The sequence below is a fragment of the Pempheris klunzingeri genome, chromosome 17, assembly GCF_042242105.1.
Source record: "Pempheris klunzingeri isolate RE-2024b chromosome 17, fPemKlu1.hap1, whole genome shotgun sequence".
In the NCBI taxonomy this organism is placed as follows: Eukaryota; Metazoa; Chordata; class Actinopteri; order Acropomatiformes; family Pempheridae; genus Pempheris; species Pempheris klunzingeri.
The window spans coordinates 19,974,136-19,990,529 of NC_092028.1; the positions used below are offsets into that span (position 1 = coordinate 19,974,136).

At 47.1% G+C, this 16,394-nt stretch overlaps 1 protein-coding gene across 1 annotated transcript; it reads right to left on the reverse strand.

The window, feature by feature from the left end:
* Positions 1-725: 725 nt before the first annotated feature.
* On the reverse strand, positions 726-16,160 carry s1pr2 (sphingosine-1-phosphate receptor 2). The gene is made up of 2 exons (XM_070848445.1): positions 16,003-16,160; positions 726-3,930 (listed from the first exon to the last, which is right to left on the reverse strand). Exon 2 carries the CDS (start codon positions 3,796-3,798, stop codon positions 2,683-2,685), a length of 1,116 nt encoding a protein of 371 aa, XP_070704546.1. The 5' UTR covers positions 3,799-3,930; positions 16,003-16,160; the 3' UTR covers positions 726-2,682.
* Between the last annotated feature and the right edge of the window lie 234 nt (positions 16,161-16,394).

The following is a 16,394-nucleotide window of genomic DNA, read 5'->3' on the forward strand; positions in this document are numbered from 1 at the left end:
TGTTGCAGGCCTATAAATTGTAAAAATATTCCAAATGTTCTGTGTTGCATGGACAAACCCACATCTTTTTTGTGTTTAGTGTGCTGACTTCAATGTTTTTGTGCACACAACTTCACCTACAGGTTTCTGAGTCTGGTGTCATATCCTGCAGGGCACTGGAAAGACTTGGCAGACATCCCAGCAGCGCAGCCTCCTGGGGCTGATTCAGCCAATGTTCCCACCCAGGAATCCTGGACGTCTGACAGGAAACAGGCCCAACTCTCCCAAGGCCACTATAAGTCAGCCTCTCCCCTCAACCCAAGGCTCCCCCTTACCCGAAAACCTCTCCTGGGACCTTTCTTTATGCTTCTCTCAGACAAACTCTCTTACAAATAGACATTCTCCTTCTCCACACCCCGTGTTCACCCTCCCTGCCCCTGCCCAGCTTCCCATCATCGTCTGTCTTGCTTTAGCCTTCAAGCAGTTTAACAATTTTATTAGGTAAGAGAGCTGTGATTAATGACAAAGAAGCATTTGCATGTACATTTTGGGGCTTTCATGTTGAAGCTAGTGTTCCTCTGACCTTGTCAGAGCATGTTTGGATTAAATGCTGCACTTTTGAATACTTCTCACGTGTTGGCGCACCAGCGGGGCATCTCAGGACCTGCAGATAAACTGTAGCTGCAATTAAATCTGTTTACAGCTCAGAAATAAACTCAAACACTCAGTATTTTTTTGAGGTTCGTTCAGCATTTCATTTATTTTATAAAAAGGGAATGTAATTAACAAAACGTTTATGTACCTACATTAGTGTTTCAGATTGTACCGATTTAACACAGGCAGCGTGCTACTGGACACACAAGGCTATTGCACACGAGACATTTCATACAACACAAATTATACATACTGTACAAAGATACATACATACTTACAAACATACATATTTATTTATGTATTTCTTTTTTAAAAAAAAATCATAGGCAACAAAATGAAGTGATAGGTACACAGGTTAAAACGCCTCTCCATCCGAAGACAAACTGGGGGAAACATCACTGAAGCTGCCAAAGTGCTTTTCACCATCTTTACTTGGCCATCTAAACGTAAAAAACTGTCAATATTTCAAGAAAAAAAAAAAACACTGAGGGAGAGAAGAGTTTTAAATTTGTGTCTACAGGAAGAAGGTTAGTCTAACCCTGAACAACAGGAACCGGACAATGAAAAACAGGACTTCCTATGGCAGGAGGAAGTTTGGTGTTGTAGGATGTCAGAGAATGAGGATGAAGCTGACCTCCCAGGAGGGCAGACCCCCCCCCCCAGCCCCCGGTGCATCTGAAACCGGATCTTCTCCTAGTTTGTCGGGGAGGCGAGGGGTCTTTTGAAAGATGAGACCTGTTTACGACGTGAGCTGCACGAGGCATATGGCTAGCAAATGAAACCAGGATGTTTAAAACTAATTCTTGTTCGTGGTGCTTTTTAAAGACTTCACAGTGAGAGTGGCCTAACCCGTTCATCCCACTCTCTGCCCGTCAATGGTAATTCAAAATGACAATCAATAATACTGTCAAACAATGGAGCGCCTGCCCCAAACACTTCATACATACATTCAGCCTGATTCCCCAAGAGGAAGGCACAAACAGAGTCGGCACATTGATGCTACGCTGCTACAACACTGTCAGGACTTTGGGCCGCCGGTCAAGCTGGTGAACAGCTGTCACCGAGTGAGATTCATCAGTGCCAACTCACTTCAGGAAATGTGCTTTCTGATTAGGCCTTCCTCGACGGAAACTGTTAAGATACATAAGACAACAGTAAAAGCTAGAGGGACAGATTATGAGGACAAATGAGGGAGGGGTGTTAGTGATGGAAGCCGGAGCTGGAATATATCATACACATCAGCGCTTACAAATAAATTAGAATTTCATGCATTAAATGTATGCAGATTATGTACGTTTTTTTTGTAGTTAATCAAATGGTTTAAGCAAGGTTATATAGGGAATATATAGCCCTGGTTTTGTTGAGGGTAACTCACGGTAATTTGGCTTCTGTGGAGTGCAGTGCTGAGTGAGGATGACCACTGCTCTGTGAAGAGCGAGTGATGGATCAGCGGTTAAACCTCACAAAGGAGAACAGTCTCTGAAGAAAGCTTTGCAATGATGCAGTTCTTGAAAGGCCCAAAACAACTCACCATAACTATGATATTATGAATGTTATGTTTCTATTTTTTGGCTTTTAATAGGAGTTTATAAGTTTAGGAAGAAAAACAAAAGCAAGATGACAATCATATACATGAGAATGGTTTGCACCTCCATATGAATTAATGAGAGTACCCATGGAAAAGCTGTTTTCACATTTCTGAAAGTTTTCACCAGCGAGATTGGTTCCCTCTCGAAACATTGTGCTTCTACACCTGCTGCGTGGGTGAATCGATTGAATGCTGATTGTGAAGTCACACACTCTTGATTGAAATAAGGAAAAGTCTGCATTGCAGAATGCGTCTCGACAGACAGACAGACGCGTCGCAGCCTTGCCAGGAGTGTGCTGGCTTATTTTTAACATCTATCCATCTCACCACATCCTCTCCACTTCTCTATTTGGTCTCATACACACACACACATGCTCTCTCTCTCTCTCTCTCTCTCTCTCTCTCTCTCTCTCTCTCACACACACACACACACACAGAAGCACTCAGGTGTGTGCACCTTATCAGACACAGGTGGTGCAGTCTTGCATGATGGGAGTGGTCTGGTATTCGTGTTTGTTGGTGCAGTGTTCCAGAGAGCTGGAGCTCTTTAGAGGGACCAGACACCGGTCAGTGGGCCGCCCACTGTGCAGCACCCCCCAGCAGCACAGCACACGCAGGAACTCCTTTCTCATGTCCTTGCTGCGCAGCGTGTAGATCACTGGGTTAAGTGCTGAGTTCAGAGTGGCGAAGCCAAAAAAGATGTCCGCTTTGGAGAGGATGGGGCAGAATTGTATCCTGCAGGATGAATCTAGGAGGAGGATGGTGAAAGCGGGCAGCCAGCACATGATGAAGACGCCCAGCACTATGGTGACAGTCTTCAAAAGGGCATAGGCTGGTGAGTTGGTTGCTTCCTGGTGGCTGGAGCGTACAATCAAATAGATCTTCACATAGAGGATGACAATGGAGCTCAGTATGAGGCTGAAAATGGAGAAGACAAAGAGGATGTATTTCTTTGAATAGAGAGGCAACACAGCTGAGCATTCAGGGAGGTTGTAGATGCAGTTCCAGCCGATGATGGGAAGTCCTCCGAGCAGGATGGAGGTCACCCAGCAAGCTCCTATCAAAAGAAACATGCGGCACGTTTTGGTGGAGCCATACACCTTGACCTTGGTGATGGCGATGTAGCGCTCTATAGCTATCGCCAGCAAGCTGAAGACTGACGCTGCCAGAGCGATGAACGCCGTGCCCTCCCGGATGAACCACTGCACAGGCGCCAGCTCAAAGGTCTTTGACCCTGATAGGAAAATGTTGGCGATGTAGGCCGAGCCTGCCAGCAGGTCAGAGAACGCCAGGTTGCCAATGAAGAAAAACATAGCAGAGTGGAACTTCTTGTTGCGGCAAACAGCAATTAGGACCAGCAGGTTCTCCAGGATGATGATGGTGCAGAGGACCACAATGACAATGTTGAGGGTGGTGAGCTGTTTTTTACTCTCAATATGTCTGTCCAGCTCCTGGGACGTCATGTTCTTAGCAAAGGCGTAGTAGGAGTGGATCAGACTCCGGTTGGAGTACTGGGAATACTTGCTCTTCATGGTGACAGGGTGGCAGAGCACGGCGGCTTTACGGCAAAGATTCATTCACACAGCGGAGCGGTGCAGAGGGTCCAAGCCGATAATCATTGCCTTTAAGGGAAGGACAGGAAGAGGGCCCAGGCTGGGAGGGAGACCGCCTGTCCCACAGTGACGTCTAAGGAGCTCTATGTGGGTCACCTGCAGACACACAGAAAGGAAGAGAAAGCCTGGGTTACTGACAAGGGAAATTTTGTTGCACTGATGAAATAAACTGCCTGACAAAAGCAAACACACAGTTTGCACAAAAAAGTCCTCTAGCAAAACATCGTAACCAGGCAACAACCTGCTTCTCAGACTGTGCAGCAGAAACCCAGAGTTTTCTTAAAGACGACTGTTGTAATCAGAGAAAAGCTAAAGAGTGCAGGGAGCTTCAAAACGGACACCCTTTATTATGAAATGACCTCGAGCTGCTCTCTCTTTAGATTTACATTAAAAAAGCCCAACAATCGTGTGGCATAAATGAATGTAGTGAGTGAGTGAACACACTGCGCTGTGGCCACGTGTCACATCCTAAACTGCACCCACGCAGGTAACAGTTGCAGCTTGTTGCCGTCTCAAAGGAGTGGAAAGTAATAATCCAGTGACTCACAGGAGTGCACACTGTTAAACGGAACCCAAAAAAAACAACAAAAGACCTTTTTTGGATGGTGAACCTGTGCAGGCAGAGCTCATCTTCAGGTAGAAGGTTAAATACTCTGTGAGGCAGAGACAAAGGGCTGCGCTCGCAGTCTGAACGGGACATTCCTCCAACCCTGTCCGAGCACTCGGCTGTCAACACACGGCATTGTTGTGGGAAGCGAACCATTCCACTCCAGTGAGCTACCTCTTGAAGCTTCGGCATATCTCGTGGATCAGCCAGACTTCTTCACCCTCACCCGCCCCCACTTTTCAAACCTGTTCACAAACGCTGACAGCAAATCAAATAGATACCGGAGAGGAGAAAGGTGGGGGAGTCACCGGGTTTATGGGGGAAAAAAAGCGAATCATGCACCATTTGCATATGATATATTGCAATTTTATGTATTCAGTAAACTACAGAGTATCTACATTGTGTGTTTGATATTGAGGCCTGGTCAGAATAATGATGATATTGTGTCTTATGCTGCTTTATGGGCTCTTGTGTGTCCACTGCCACAAACAAGCTTAACCTTTGACCTCAAGTTTTATCATGATGCAACCAAAACAGTTAACAAAAACCTTGTGAACCAGGTGGCTTCAAATGACTCTTTTCAAGGAGAAACCTATAAACAAACCAAAACAAGAAATAAAAAGGCCTGTAGCTACAATGCTGAAAACAAAGGAAAGTTGGAGGCTCTGGAAATCTAATTAGAGGTGGAGCTGGTGTCTGAAACCTGTCAGAAGTAACAAGATCCGTTTGCAGAGCAGCTCCAGAGGTAATTGAACACTGATGCTTCCACGGCTCGTCTGAGCGGCTGCAGCAGCTCTGAACTGGAAACCTTTGGTGGAAACTGGGGCTGAACCTCCTCTCTGTTCGGCTCAAAACCCGAGAGGCTGATGGATGGAGAGGGGACGAGACAAAGCCAGGCGGAGAGCATGCATGTGGAACGGCATCTGGACACAAAGGCAGGAATCCGAGACATCACCGTGACGTCCACGGACCCAAATTCATCCGTGTGACGTGTTGCGCCACGCAGACTTTTACTCTGCACGTGCACAGAAATCTGTCTTCACCGTGTAGCAAAGCATTCCCCTGCATACACGCCGCTTCGACACACACACACATACACAGCTGCTATTGGCTGCCAGCAACAACCAGCACAGTTTCCTCAAGCAGGAACAAAGAACAATAGTCTCCTTCAGTGTGGAGAGCATTGCCCTTCAGCCTTCATAATGGGACAGCACACTTCCATTTGGCTGCTGCAAATGTATCATAGCAGAAATGTATTTACAGCTGAGCACTGCCTTATCAGACCTGCGGTATCAGGACAGCCTGCCTCCCCCAGTCCTTTCTAACTCCATTAATAGACACAAATAGGGGGCTGGAGGCTGAGCACATGTGCCAGCTGCACCAGTGTAATTACATTAGGTTACATTATTGCAGGCCATAATGATTTTAATAATGGAAAAGCCGATATAGATCATCTCTGTGTGCCCACAGTTTCCACCCATCTATGAGTGAAACCTGCTGGTTTGCCTCATCTCAGTTTTTCTCTCAGCTCCGCCTTGTTTTCTCTGGACACTTCTCTTCCGTGTCGTGTAGACAGTCGCCCTGTCACCTCCTGTCCTCTGCGTCTGTCATCGAGGGATTTCGCTGTATGTGTGTGGGAAACCTGACGGGCTGGTTTCCGCCTCACCGCGGCCCCGCCCCTCTCCCTGCCGTGTGCTTTTCAGGTGTTTCCACGGCGATTGGTCGCTCCCTCCCTCCCTCCCTGTGACCAAAGTTGTGCCCTGTGTTCGACCCAGACATCTCATCACATTTCCTCACTAGACACAACACATTGTCAAGACTACTAGCACAAGGGAACGGCGACACAAACTCTAGAAAGTTTGACTTTTGAAGTGTTACTTTGGACAACGTATACAAATTCTCCAGTGAAACTTAAAATATTTCAATTTGACATAACATTGAGTTCTTCATTTATGAATAAATATCTAAATAAAAACAGTTGCGTACAGTTGTTCCATAAATTGCATACATAAAAGAATATAAGAGGTTGTAAATACGTTTATTTTAAGTACTTCTGAAGCAGAACTGGTGGATAATGTTGCATTTCTGTGGTTTCATGCACAAATGTCATATCCTGTGATGTAAAGAAGTTACAGAAAGATAAATAACATAATATCCTGACTGGATTTCACAGTGAAGCTCAGACAGTTAGACAAAGTGATGAAAGAAACAAATGCAGACAGGAGAATAAAAACGAGCGCCAAATAGACAAAGAAAGTCCCACTTGACACCTGAGACAGGATATCTTATCAGAGTGTCTGAGTTCATCACCAAATCTTTTGTGGCATCATATAAAAACAGTGTCCTAAAGCGTATTAAAGGTTTTCACACCTACGCCTACTTTTCATAACCGCACACAGCAGAGCAAACATGCTGAAAACGCAGTTGCAAACAGATGCATATACAGCTGAGCCTTGATTCTCCCAACATCCAAAAAACGATTCAAAAGGGAGCGATGGCTGCTGCTGAAAGCTGACTCTTGTGTCCTCCCTTACCTAACAAGACACAGAGATCCAGTCTTCCTCATGGGACTGACGGCTGCACAAAAGCCTCAGGTGTTTTTTCCCAGAAACACCTGATAAGCCCCAATTAGCAGAGCGTCTGCTCTCCGAAAACCAAGGCGACGCAGGCCCACGACACCACCTGCTACCTGAAACACTCCACTTAAACCTGGCTCCACTTTCTCTGGGGGACAGCACTTCAAAGAAAAACAGAGCTCCTCACCTTTGACACAGCATGCATGTCCGCATTTCCATTACGCACACACGCTTTCACTTACAACCTCCCTCAAACATTTTGATTCTGACTAGGGCAGCGACTAACCCTGCGCTTGGACAGTTTGCATTTGCATCTTATCTTGCTTTGCATTGAAATGTGTATATTATTTGTTTACCTGGAGGAATAACTGATCGTGTTTTGCTGCTAAGCAGTTTGTGGTCTGATGTTTCCTGTAGCACGTCTTTCTCCGTTTACTTTTCACGCTCCCTGCTCACAAGCCGCTGTAGTGGCAACACAGCACGGGTCTGGCCTCTGTTTGGCCAAGCAGCATGAGACTACAGCAGAAAGGTCTTCTTTGTTTTGGGCTCTGATATGAAAACGTTAATCATGTACATTTTCCATTTTAAGGAGATTTAATGACTTCCTCCTCCCTCTATGAGACACCAGGCCTTTCTTCTGGAATACATTTTATCTCCTCTCGGGTTTTTAAGAACAGCCACAAGGTGATCCATCACGTATACACAGAAAGCATCTGCAGCTGTGAGTTGTGCTTTCCTGTTTAGATTCACAGCCGTTAATGGTGCCGTCTCTGTCAACCATGATGACTCTCGTTCTCATTTAAGCATTTCAGGGAGAGAGAAGCTGTGTGTGAGGCACTGCAGTGTTGGAGACTGTGATCTCAACAGCAAAAAATAAATACAAAATCAGGTTTCAAGGGCAAAAAACACAAAGAAAAAAAAACACAAAGACAAAAAAGAGGATATAGTCTAAACTAAGGGGTGTGTGTGACTGCACACAGTGACGGGTAAAGAAGAAGAGCCATGACTCCTAGGAGGTAAATTCCAGATGCTGAGCACAGCAGTGCAGAACATTTCCCCAGTCAAGTGTTGACATGTCAGACAGGCAGGAGAAAAACTATTACCACCGCAAAGTTTCACCACTGCTACCACAGGAGCTTCAATTCTAAGGAAATGACTGAACCGAAAGACGGTGGCTCACAGAACTCCCACAGTTGCTCTCTATACTGTTCTGTTTCTTAAACTTTATCAGTTGTGGCACGCTGTGCGTTCTTGTCTTTACACCGACAGCTCGGCGCTCCTCTAAGCCGTCGCTCACCACTGCACGCGTGGGCCCGTTACGGCCGGCCTTTTGTGCGTCGAGCAGCTTCAAGCGGTCATGCTGTGCAGCCACAGAAAGCACAGGGATGCAGCATGGAGCACGGAGGGAGGGAGGCTGCAGCGTCTCTCTGCTGCTCTGTCCGTCCCTGGGCACCAGGGCTGTGTGAGTGAGATCTACTCACATCGGCACAGCAGCACTATTGATTGTCTGCAGTCGATCAGGAAAAAGCGTAAATGTTTCCAGCAGCACAGTAGCTGCAATGAAGAGGATTCTGCGTTCTGGTCCTTCAGACGACCTTGGCCACGGCAGACTAGATGACTCTTCATAAGCAGCAACAAGGTCAAAATAAACTTGCAGCTCTTCTGTCCTTAGTCATGACTGGCTGAGCTCATCTTAAGCTGTCGCTGTTATCTCAGTTAGCCTGTCACGCTGCTGACAAGCCCGCTGATAAAACTGATGCCCTACACAGTGATGATGAAGATACCCTCCTCACACGAGGACGACATTTTAAAAACGTACATGCTTGAGCTCAAACTTTGCACCAAAGCTTCAGCAACCTCAGCCTAGGTTAAATACCCCTCCCCACTGCGGTGCAAAGCAGTAGCATGGAAATACATTTACTTCAAGACCTCAGGACTCAAGCTACTACTAGACATTCAAAGCACTAAATACACAACAAGCAGTAATCATACAGCCACTTTTGTTATTTCTTCACTACTTGAGCAGATATTTACAGATATTTCCCAAACAATTCAAATTAAAGTAGTAAAATCCTGAGACTGACGCACTTTGTGGCAGTGATTTAACACACTGGTAGCCCTGCACTCGGGACAAAAGCGTGGGCCGAAGATGGATGAGTGAAAAACAAGCAAATAAGTGGTCGGATCTGTTGTTTTGGAACACAGGCAGCTCAAAGAATCACCAGGAAAATAAAAACTGGGGGCTTTAAGGGGAAGAAGGCGAGCAAACAAGAAAGAAGAAAGCCCGTGTCAGTGTCTCGCTGTAACTTGCACAGTCAAGAGACAGAACGGACTGAGAGATATGAGATGGAGGCCTGCAGTATCTCACAGAGGAACTCAACTAGGGGAACAAATGTAACAGAAAAAAAAAAACTTGGCAAAGAACCGACCGTAACTTGGTAATCTGTGTCGCAGACGCACACGAATCACATCCTTTTTTGTGACTGAAAAAATACAGAAGTACATATCAGAAGTTTGCATCCGTGTCAAAATACCTTCATCACCGCTGTAGATGAGAGGCAAAGAGCAAAACGGTTCCTTTCCACTGACAGACTGAGCAGTTTGCTCTTGTTTTTTCACTCTGTTTGAGGTTTAATTTTAGCTCCAAAAGCAAACCTGTCTGTCTGTCTTTGTCTGTTATTATGCTAACACAGTCATGCTTCATTAAAACCGCGTATAAGCTGCTTGATATTAGGGGAGTGTGTGTCCCCAATACACGAGGCTTCATCATATAATTAGGGATTACCCTTTGGCTCGTCAAACAGTTTGACAGTTTGGGTTCAGCCTTTTCTGAGGGGTCCAGTCTGTCAACACAGTTCACTCAGGAGCGAAAAGTGGCTTTTTTTTTCCTGTTCTGACGCGACTTGTCTCGTTTTCTGTTCCTCTCTGCAGTCTATTCGTTTCTGCAACTTTGCAATGTGTTATTTAAGGCAGCTGCTTGTGTGCTGTGGCTCTTAGAGAGGCAGCGAGAGGAGCTGGAGACAAAGAGCAGCGTAAAGAAGGGCATCATACAGCCTGAGGAGCCGTAACCCACATGACCGGCAGACGACAACCCCCTCACCCCCCCAGTCTGCCCCGCTGGGGGTGGGGGATCTCCAATAGTGGCGCCTGAGAGGCAATTACTGTAATACCTTCACCCTCGGACCATTCCTGTCAACTCAAGTAACTGGCTTCCAAATTATTCATGTTTTTATATCGCTCTCTTTTGCATATTTCCCTTTCATGCTGCTCCCCTGATTTGCAGAGCCACTTGGTCCTCACTCTAACACCCCCTCCTCCGCTCGTATATTTTAAACTTCACCGCAGAGATCAAAAGACAAGGCCACAAAGAGGTGATTAAATGCACATCAAGAAGGATTTATTTAGCACACATCTGGGGCAGACATGTTCTTATAGTCCCCTATTAAAGACTTCATTACAGCTCATACTGTGCAATCAGCTCTCGATTCAGAAAGCGCTGGAGCTCTGCACAGAGGAACTACTTTCTCACAACTGTGTCTGTATCCTAAATCCTCTCGTCGGTGCAAACATTGATGTGATGTGATGAAAGCGCAGTGAACTTTTCTCAGAATTTAACCTTTACACGGACACGAACAAGCGGTACACCACAAGTAAAAATGCACAGCAGTGAATCTGTCAGGTTTGCTTTTGTATCAGTAGGTTAGTGTTAACCACATGGTGCTCTTTATACAGACACAGGGCACATGTACACTGGCTGCTGTGATACAGGAAGATAAGCTAGATCAGGTTTTGGCTGGCCTGCATCAGAAACCTCAGGTCTGAAGGCTTGATTCAAGTTTCAGCCCCTCTGCCCCTCTCACACCTTCCCATGTTCTTGTGTTTACAATGAGGTCTCCACTAATGAATGGCTTTGAACCCTCTTTTAGGTCTCCTTTGTCCTGGCTCCCTGCTCCTATTCTACTCTGTTGCTAGACCTTGAACTCCACCCCTTCTCATGTTCTGTTGCTGCGTTGGGAAACTGCGAGGTTGCCGTGAGAGAGCTTGTGATTATTTGTTGCGTGGCGTGCCAATGAACATGAGACATGACAACTTATATCCACACAATTGCGTATGTTGTGGCAGCAGCACGGAGGACTGCTGTGACTGTGATACTGATTTTGCAGTGATTTTTTTCAGCACCATCGCAAACAGTCACGGGACAGCGTGCCGAAGTCAAAGACACAGCAGCAGAGAAGACTCTGGCTACAGAGCGAAGCACTGCACAATGGAAAATGATAGCATCTACAACTCATAGGGGCACAAAGATTGCCTGGTACCCACTGATAGGATGATAAATTGATGAAGGCCCTCCATCTGTCCTCATGGCCCTGCACAGGAAAACCACTCCAGACTCCTCTGGCAAACACAGATCCATTAAACGCAGCTCTGTTTTTGGAGAAAACACGGTTGCCTGGAGAGGGAAGGTTGTTGTGTCCACACAGTCCACAGTTATTCCTCCGTATTTTACACAATTTAATATTTTTTTTGCCTTGAAAAGCGAATTTATTTCTCACTAAACTCATGTGATGTCAACATAAATTGGCCTCTCTGGATGAGGACATCGTATCTTAAACTGTAAAAAATATTTGTGCAGACCCAGTAAAGTTACAACCTGCATTTAAGGACCAGTGAATGCGTGCATGGAAAGAGACCCAGGGGCATATAACGTTACAGACTTCTGGAGGGATACTATGTCTGTTTTACTTCCTGGCAGCATTACACAAGTAAAAATTTTAAAAAAGAAAAAGGCCCCACAGTAAAGTTGGCCTTTTATGCAGCTTTACTGAGCCGAACGCAAGGTTTCAGCAGAACGTCTTGCCAAAGGGGGGGAGAGCGAGTGCTGCTGTGGTGTTCGGCTCTTCAGAGGCAACGAGACAACAGCTACTTGACTTTGACCTAGACGAGGCTCATCTGCAGCGGACATGTTTGAGCAGTTGTCATATTCGTTTAAAGTAAACAGATTCCACTTCCACTCTGCGGAGGAACGGTCTGGCCTCCATCGTGACCCAGCTTGTGTTTGGCTGGAGGTTAATTCCATCACGTCTTTAAGCCGGGAACGACTGAAACTGAGGCCTTCGCAGGATAAACAATCTTAATGACTCTCTCTAACAAAACAGACCATCAGATTTGGCTATTTGGCTTATTTTGAAAGTCTGTCAGTCATTAGAAAATCTGAAAGGGCTGATCAGGAGGACAGACCAAGTTAACTTTCATTTCCAAAGAAAATGAATGACTTCTGCAGACTCTCGCTGTGGCAGCATGAGGCAACTCAAAATCCAAGAAAACTGTCCTCCAGCTTACTTCTGCATCTGGGGAGGTGGGGTGTTGAAGTATTCCTGTTGAGTTTTCCAGCTGCACAAACAAAGCTGACGGGATAACAAAGGCGTCCAAGAGAGAAGAAGAGAGGAGGAGGAGGAGGAGGAGAAGGAGGAGGAGGAGGAGGAGGAGGAGGCCTCCAAAACCACAGCATCTTCATGGTTACCTGCTCTCTGAGATTGCACTCGAGCTAGCGCTGAGAATGACCAGAAATCAGGAAAACCACGACATGACCACACTGATTAAGCCTGCCACTAGTACAGCGTTCTTCCCATCCAGTTCATAAATCACACTGAGCAACCTACCGAGAGGTTGCAAAGTGCCGCTGATCCCATCCAAAGCCACAGCGGTAACCAGAAACCTTGTATACAATCTACATGTCATTGTCTCTGAAAGACGTGTGATGTTCTTGTCTGCGGAGCGACGCTGCACAGTGAAAAATGCCTGTCAGAGGTCTGCAGCTCTGTTTCTGGCATCATTTTGGAGTAACGGTTGGTCCAAGCGTGGCATCTGGCAGAAGAAGAGCCTCATCCCCACCCCAGAAAGTGTCAGGAAATCCTGGCATGCTGCTACAAGCATCAGCGCCTGGTCATGGGGGGGGGGGGGTCTTATAGTTTGTCCAAGTCCCTCATGTGGAAAAGGAATGTAACAGGAGCCCTTAAAGCTAATGCATTCTTTCATAGGTTGAAACACCTTCCTAAAATAGCCACGGCCCCCTTTTCTTCTGTCTCCACCAAATATCAGCTTATGTAAATGTTTATGTAATAATCAGAACAGCAATGACAGCATCTTGGTGCAACTCAGAAAGGTTGTTTTGAGAAGGAGAGGCAGACGGAGCGAGTGAGAGTGCATGTGTGCTCCTCTACCTGCCAACGAAGAGCAAACAAAGGCTTTAATGACATCCTAGTCTCCATTATGTTTACGAAACGGCAGAAAGCAGAGGGCGCCATATTTATTTCTCTGATCTCAGACACTCCCAGCTCTTGGCTGTGAATCATAAAGCTACATGCTGTCAGCTGTGTGTTGTGACTTGTGCTCCAGCAGCTCGTGAACAGAAGGCGTTTATTTTGCTCCAGCTGCCACACCCAAGGAAAGTGTTTTTCAGGCTAAGGGGGAGTACCAGCAAGAACTCCGAGCCTGTAGAGCCCAGATGGCTGTCCACAGGACTCTATTAACATCAAAGAGAAGAGCCCAAAAGCAAACGCATTGTGTCCATGCATTGTCTCCTACGATCTGCCAAAGTTCCTATTCTTTTCTGAAAGTTATGTATTGACCTCTGACTGGTTTCGCTTAACCAGGTAAGAGACCGGGTGCCTCCGGCAGGTCGCGGCTCTGATCTCTCAGTGTTGTCTGGCTGAATAAAGTGGTGAGTGTAGATAACAAAAGAGAAGTCGGGCTCCCTAAAGAAAAGCCCCCTTGCTGCTTCCTATAAGGGAGCTGCTCTCAGGCCTGAGCTGAAACCCGAGCATCCGTCAGGGATCGACGCCACCCACCGCCCATCCCCACATTCAACCCCCTAGCGACCTGTTCCATTAAAAAAAAAAAAAAGTCCCACAAATCCAGTTCCCACCGCTGATTACCATTCATTTATTTATCCGTGCATGCACTTATGCATCTATTTATTTATCCACCTCATCTATCTGTCGTCATTTCTCACGCTATCCCCAGCGGTCCCCATTGAGAAGGGTCCGATTACAGCAGGAGAACTGGGCCACAGAGAGCAGCGAGCGAGCGAGCGAGCGAGCGGGGTCGGCAGCACGCAGATCCTGAACTCATGATGTCATGGGCTGCTGGTCTGAGCCAGCCTGCCTGAGCCTGAACATAAAAGATTTTAAAGCTCCTCTATAGAGGCTGGTAAGACTAACACCATGTGTGCTCCACGTCTGTGAAAGCGTCTGGCCAATAAGTCGACGCCGTTCGGGGCACCCTGGGGTTACTGTCGCCCAGGCCGAGGATGGCGGAGTGTGTGAAGGAGCCTGGCAGCCTGGCGTGGTGCATTGAGCCATGTGGTCACATGGGGCAAACGCAGACGGCCGGCCGGCTGTATCGTGCCCCGTCTTCAGCCGGTCCAAGGCATGCTGGGAGCAGCACCTGAGTCCATAAGTGGATGTTCGCTCCCCAAACAAACCAAGCTGGCCTCACACAACACCAGCGTCAATGAAGCTGCTGACAGGGCCTTCAACACTCGACAGTCCTCTCCTAATGCTGCTGAGCGTGCTTCCTCTTCACCCCCTGCCCCTGATGTTATCACAGCGAGATGTTTGCTAGTCTTAATTTAACAGGCTTTGCAGCATCCGCACGCATTTGAGATTTCGGTTTCTCAGTCTGCAACCTCAGCTGAGGCTTGAGATAATCCCACAATCAGCCTTTGCAGTCTCAGACGGCCCACTAATGAGCACAACGCCGTGTAGACTGAAACAGACCAAGCACAGGATAGAGGAAGATGGATGGGGGCTGTTATCTGTGTAATAAACATCAGCTCCTCCACCTTTATCATCTTATCTCACTGTGATTTGAGGATTCTCCCACCACAGGATGCCACGCGGCCGGACCGCTGACACCTATGCATCCCTCTCTGCGGCAATTACACTTCTGACTTGAGGAAACAACATGCTGCTCGGTCAGTGCGGCCTCATAAAGGGGATGTGGAAATGCAACAAGGCCTGAAACAGAAGGCGCAGACTGAAGTCCTGAGGAGACAAACACGGTTATCGTGTTTTAATACGACCGTATGTGATATTATCATTAAATCTCTGACAACTGCATACAGTGGTCTGCTAAGGCCTTTCTCATTAAGGCTCAGTGCTTCCTTCCTCTGGGAGAACATCACCAACCCCACGAGATTAACTCCGGTACACGGGGATAATGGGCTCTTTTGTCTTATTAATACATCCTTTCAATACAATGCCTTCCTTAGAGTGACGGATGAACAAGCCTCAACAGCATCGGAGGGGTCAGAGCAGGGGGGGGGGGCACAGCAGGCTGTGCAACGGCTCCGAGGAACTCAGTGTGTGTGTGTGTGTGTGTGTGTGTGTGTGTGTGTGTGTGTGTGGAACCCCTGTGAGGACGCGCCTCCAACAACAGCTATACAGACTGTGTATGATACAGAAAACTGCAGTGACCCCCCACACACACACACCCCACACCCCCACCAACTCTCTCTCTCTCTCTCTCTCTCACACACACACACACACACACTTGTATGATCGACAGCTGTAGCCCTGTGTGTTAATATTTAACACCACACAGTGTTACTCATTAAAAACGTAACGTGTTTGAACATCGCAGCTGTCACGCCGGATCCTCAAACCCACTGTGGGAGCTGCACTGTGAAAAGTTACCTCATGTGGGAAAACCCACTGTCAGAGGTGTTTTGAGAGTAAATGGCACATTTCGAGAATTTAATCGTCAGTGGAAACTTTCATTTCACAACTGACGCACATGGGTGAATCACTGGAGTGAGGTTACACACGCGAGGGAAGTGTTTTCTGTTTCCACCGCGTAAAAATCTACTCATTTCGCCTTAAACTGTATTTTACAATGAGAGCCGCGTCGGATCCTTTTGTCATGCCGCTGCTGCACATGCAGACTGTCACGCTGACAACAGTTTGAGAAGGTGCCAGTGCTTACCCCATGAGAGACACGGTGGAGAGCAGCGAAAAGACGCTCCGACAAATATTTGTCTCCAAACGTCCTCACATGTGGCCCCCAGTCTCTCCACCAAGCGCTGCGTCAGAGGGCCCCTGCTCCGGGGTCGAGGGGCTGCGGTGACAATCAAAACTTTGGTGGCGTGCCTTGTCTGGTCAGTGGTAAATCCATCCCGGTGTGTGCGCCACCGGGGAAAGCGTCCACAGATCACCAAAAAGCGCGAAGATCCCCCACCCCTCAAAAAAAACAAAATGAGGAAGCAAGAGAAGACTTTTTTTTAAAAAAAAAGAGATTAGAGACCACACTTTCTCTTTCGCCGCTCTGGTCCGGCAGTCCGCCTGATTGTCCTCCGGCTCTCTGGGAACAACAGCTCC

What these genes read in the sequence shown, in the direction of transcription:
- s1pr2 (XM_070848445.1), bottom strand. Translation starts at nt 3,798, where the DNA reads ATGAATCTTTGCCGTAAAGCCGCCGTGCTCTGCCACCCTGTCACCATG.